The sequence below is a fragment of the Borostomias antarcticus genome, assembly GCF_949987555.1.
Source record: "Borostomias antarcticus genome assembly, contig: scaffold_904, whole genome shotgun sequence".
Classification (NCBI taxonomy): domain Eukaryota; kingdom Metazoa; phylum Chordata; class Actinopteri; order Stomiiformes; family Stomiidae; genus Borostomias; species Borostomias antarcticus.
The window spans coordinates 5001-10000 of record NW_028176223.1 but is presented as its reverse complement, the minus strand read 5'-3'; the positions used below and the strand labels follow the sequence as shown (position 1 = coordinate 10000).

The window sequence follows — 5000 nt, the reverse complement described above, 5'->3', positions numbered from 1 at the left end:
AGAGAGTGAGAGAGAGAGAGAGTCAGGGAGAGTGAGAGAGTGAGAGAGTGAGAGAGAGAGAGAGAGAGGGAGAGAGAGAGAGAGGGGGAGAGAGAGAGAAAGGGAGAGAGAGAGAGGGGGAGAGAGAGGGAGAGAGAGGGAGAGAGAGAGAGAGAGAGTGAGAGAGAGAGAGAGTCAGTCAGGATAGGATAAGCGCAGAAAAGGCATATTGATATCCCTAAATGTGATTGGCTGGTTTACCTGGTGATGTCATAGACTAGTAGGGCTCCTGCTGCTCCTCGATAGTAGCTCCTGGTCACAGACCTGTCAGACAACACCAACACCAACAATAACAATGACAACATCATCATCAACAACAACAACAACAACAACAACAACAACCAGTAAAATACACCGTTCTGGGAGTCTGTCTTCAGCCTACAGTGATCGATTATTTGGTTTGATGTGGTCGAAAAGGGTGTGTTTGTTTTAGTGTGTGAGTGTGTGAGTGTGTGAGTGTGTGAGTGTGTGTGTTCTGGGTCTCAGTGGGGGGGGGGTGTTGGGTCTCAGTGGGGGGGTGTTGGGTCTCAGTGGGGGGTGTGTTGGGTCTAGGGGGGGGGGTGTTGGGTCTAGGGGGGGGGTGTTGGGTCTCAATGGGGGTGTGTTGGGGGGTGTCCTGTGTACCTGAACCTCTCCTGTCCAGCCGTGTCCCAGATCTGGAGTTTCACAAACTTGTTGACCACACTGATAATCTTGGAGCCGAACTCCACGCCGATGGTGTGGTTGGAATCATCTTTGACTGAGATCCAAAGAGCAGAATGCTGTTACTATAGAGACTCAATACAATAACTACATGTTCACTGATTACCTTGCTTTATCAAAACTTACATTTCTTTTCTATAAACTGGTGAAGCAGGCAGGATTTTCCAGTTCCTGCATTCCCGATCACTAGGAACTTGAACAGGAAGTCTGGGGAGGATAGAGAATGTTTCCTGATCGGATGAAGAGGACTCAGCCCGATCACACAAGCGCAATAATAGCATCTTGATCCAATACAATAGGCAGTGATGCATGGGCCTGTCTACTCATAGGGTTTGTTGTCAGGCATGACCAAACTACAATTAATGGTTGGTAATAGTGTCATAGAATACGTCAACACTATGACATACAGATATAGTGTTTTTAATCAGTTTGTAATGCTTTCCTCATGGTGCGTAATTAGCTGTGTATCTCGCTAGCATACAGTAGGCTACCCCTCGGCGGGGACCAACCATCAACATCCCCAGAGCGCCCGGCCAGCGGCATCACCTCCCCACTAGACTGCATCACCTCCCCACAAGACTGCATCACCTCCCCACTAGACTGCATCACCTCCCCACTAGACTGCATCACCTCCCACTAGACTGCATCACCTCCCACTAGACTGCATCACCTCCCCACTAGACTGCATCACCTCCCACTAGACTGCATCACCTCCCACTAGACTGCATCACCTCCCCACTAGACTGCATCACCTCCCCACTAGACTGAATCACCTCCCCACTAGACTGCATCACCTCCCACTAGACTGCATCACCTCCCCACTAGACTGCATCACCTCCCCACTAGACTGCATCACCTCCCACTAGACTCACCTCCCCACTAGACTCACCTCCCCACAAGACTGCATCACCTCCCCACAAGACTGCATCACCTCCCCACTAGACTGCATCACCTCCCCACTAGACTGCATCACCTCCCACTAGACTCACCTCCCCACTAGACTCACCTCCCCACAAGACTGCATCACCTCCCCACAAGACTGCATCACCTCCCCACTAGACTGCATCACCTCCCCACTAGACTGCATCACCTCCCACTAGACTGCATCACCTCCCCACTAGACTGCATCACCTCCCCACTAGACTGAATCACCTCCCCACTAGACTGCATCACCTCCCACTAGACTGCATCACCTCCCCACTAGACTGCATCACCTCCCCACTAGACTGAATCACCTCCCACTAGACTGCATCACCTCCCCACTAGACTGCATCACCTCCCCACTAGACTGCATCACCTCCCCACTAGACTGCATCACCTCCCCACTAGACTGCATCACCTCCCACTAGACTGCATCACCTCCCCACTAGACTGCATCACCTCCCCACTAGACTGCATCACCTCCCCACTAGACCATCACCTCCCCACTAGACTGCATCACCTCCCCACTAGACTGCATCACCTCCCCTTTAGACTGGGTCACCTCCCCACTAGACTGCATCACCTCCCCACTAGACTGCATCACCTCCCACTAGACTGCATCACCTCCCCACTAGACTGAATCACCTCCCCACTAGACTGCATCACCTCCCCACTAGACTCACCTCCCCACTAGACTCACCTCCCCACTAGACTGCATCACCTCCCCACTAGACTGCATCACCTCCCCACTAGACTGCATCACCTCCCCACTAGACTGCATCACCTCCCCACTAGACTGCATCACCTCCCCACTAGACTGCATCACCTCCCACTAGACTGCATCACCTCCCCACTAGACTCACCTCCCCACTAGACTGCATCACCTCCCCACTAGACTGCATCACCTCCCCACTAGACTGCATCACCTCCCACTAGACTGCATCACCTCCCCACTAGACTGCATCACCTCCCCACTAGACTGCATCACCTCCCCACTAGACTGCATCACCTCCCCACAAGACTGCATCACCTCCCCACTAGGCTGCATCACCTCCCCACTAGACTGCATCACCTCCCCACTAGACTGCATCACCTCCCCACTAGACTGCATCACCTCCCCACTAGACTCACCTCCCCACTAGACTGCATCACCTCCCCACTAGACTGCATCACCTCCCCACAAGACTGCATCACCTCCCCACTAGACTGCATCACCTCCCCACTAGACTGCCTCACCTCCCCACTAGACTGGGTCACCTCCCCACTAGACTGGGTCACCTCCCCACTAGACTGCATCACCTCCCCACAAGACTGCATCACCTCCCCACTAGACTGCATCACCTCCCCACTAGACTGCATCACCTCCCACTAGACTGCATCACCTCCCCACTAGACTGCATCACCTCCCACTAGACTGCATCACCTCCCCACTAGACTCACCTCCCCACTATACTGCATCACCTCCCCACTAGACTGCCTCACCTCCCCACTAGACTGCATCACCTCCCCACTAGACTGCATCACCTCCCCACTAGACTGAATCACCTCCCCACTAGACTGCATCACCTCCCCACTAGACTCACCTCCCCACTAGACTCACCTCCCCACTAGACTCACCTCCCCACTAGACTGCATCACCTCCCCACTAGACTGCATCACCTCCCCACTAGACTCACCTCCCCACTAGACTGCATCACCTCCCCACTAGACTGCATCACCTCCCCACTAGACTGCATCACCTCCCCACTAGACTGCATCACCTCCCCACTAGACTCACCTCCCCACTAGACTGCATCACCTCCCCACTAGACTCACCTCCCCACTAGACTGCATCACCTCCCCACTAGACTCACCTCCCACTAGACTGCATCACCTCCCCACAAGACTGCATCACCTCCCACTAGACTCACCTCCCCACTAGACTGCATCACCTCCCCACTAGACTGCATCACCTCCCACTAGACTCACCTCCCCACTAGACTGCATCACCTCCCCACAAGACTGCATCACCTCCCCACTAGACTGCATCACCTCCCCACTAGACTGCATCACCTCCCCACTAGACTGCATCACCTCCCCACTAGACTGCATCACCGCCCCACTAGACTGCATCACCTCCCCACAAGACTGCATCACCTCCCCACTAGACTGCATCACCTCCCCACTAGACTGCATCACCTCCCACTAGACTGCATCACCTCCCCACTAGACTCACCTCCCCACAAGACTGCATCACCTCCCACTAGACTGCATCACCTCCCCACTAGACTGCATCACCTCCCCACTAGACTGCATCACCTCCCCACTAGACTGCATCACCTCCCCACTAGACTCACCTCCCCACAAGACTGCATCACCTCCCACTAGACTGCATCACCTCCCCACTAGACTGCATCACCTCCCCACAAGACTGCATCACCTCCCACTAGACTGCATCACCTCCCCACTAGACTGCATCACCTCCCCACTAGACTGCATCACCTCCCCACTAGACTCACCTCCCCACTAGACTGCATCACCTCCCCACTAGACTGCATCACCTCCCCACTAGACTGCATCACCTCCCCACTAGACTGCATCACCTCCCCACTAGACTCACCTCCCCACAAGACTGCATCACCTCCCCACTAGACTGCATCACCTCCCCATTAGACTGCATCACCTCCCACTAGACTGCATCACCTCCCACTAGACTGCATCACCTCCCCACTAGACTCACCTCCCCACTAGACTCACCTCCCCACTAGACTACATCACCTCCCCACTAGACTGCATCACCTCCCCACTAGACTGCATCACCTCCCCACTAGACTGCATCACCTCCCACTAGACTGCATCACCTCCCCACTAGACTGCATCACCTCCCCACTAGACTGCATCACCTCCCACTAGACTGCATCACCTCCCACTAGACTGCATCACCTCCCCACTAGACTGCATCACCTCCCCACTAGACTGCATCACCTCCCACTAGACTGCATCACCTCCCACTAGACTGCATCACCTCCCACTAGACTGCATCACCTCCCCACTAGACTGCATCACCTCCCCACTAGACTCACCTCCCCACTAGACTGCATCACCTCCCCACTAGACTGCATCACCTCCCACTAGACTGCATCACCTCCCCACTAGACTCACCTCCCCACTAGACTGGGTCACATCCCCACTAGACTGCATCACCTCCCACTAGACTGCATCACCTCCCCACTAGACTGCATCACCTCCCCACTAGACTGCATCACCTCCCCACTAGACTCACCTCCCCACTAGACTGCATCACCTCCCCACTAGACTGGGTCACCTCCCCACTAGACTGCATCACCTCCCACTAGACT

At 54.7% G+C, this 5000-nt stretch overlaps 1 protein-coding gene across 1 annotated transcript in view; it reads right to left on the bottom strand.

Annotated features, from left to right (window-relative positions):
- The window catches only part of LOC311328687 (ras-related protein Rab-4A), a 9501-nt gene that overhangs the window by 3459 nt on the left and 1042 nt on the right, over positions 1–5000 (bottom strand). Inside the window, exons 2-4 of the mRNA XM_084462623.1 lie at positions 868–948; positions 664–778; positions 241–303 (exon numbers count right to left, since the gene is read on the bottom strand). Coding sequence (XP_084318749.1) covers positions 241–303; positions 664–778; positions 868–948 — 259 coding nt within the window. The remainder of the gene's footprint in view (positions 1–240; positions 304–663; positions 779–867; positions 949–5000) is intronic.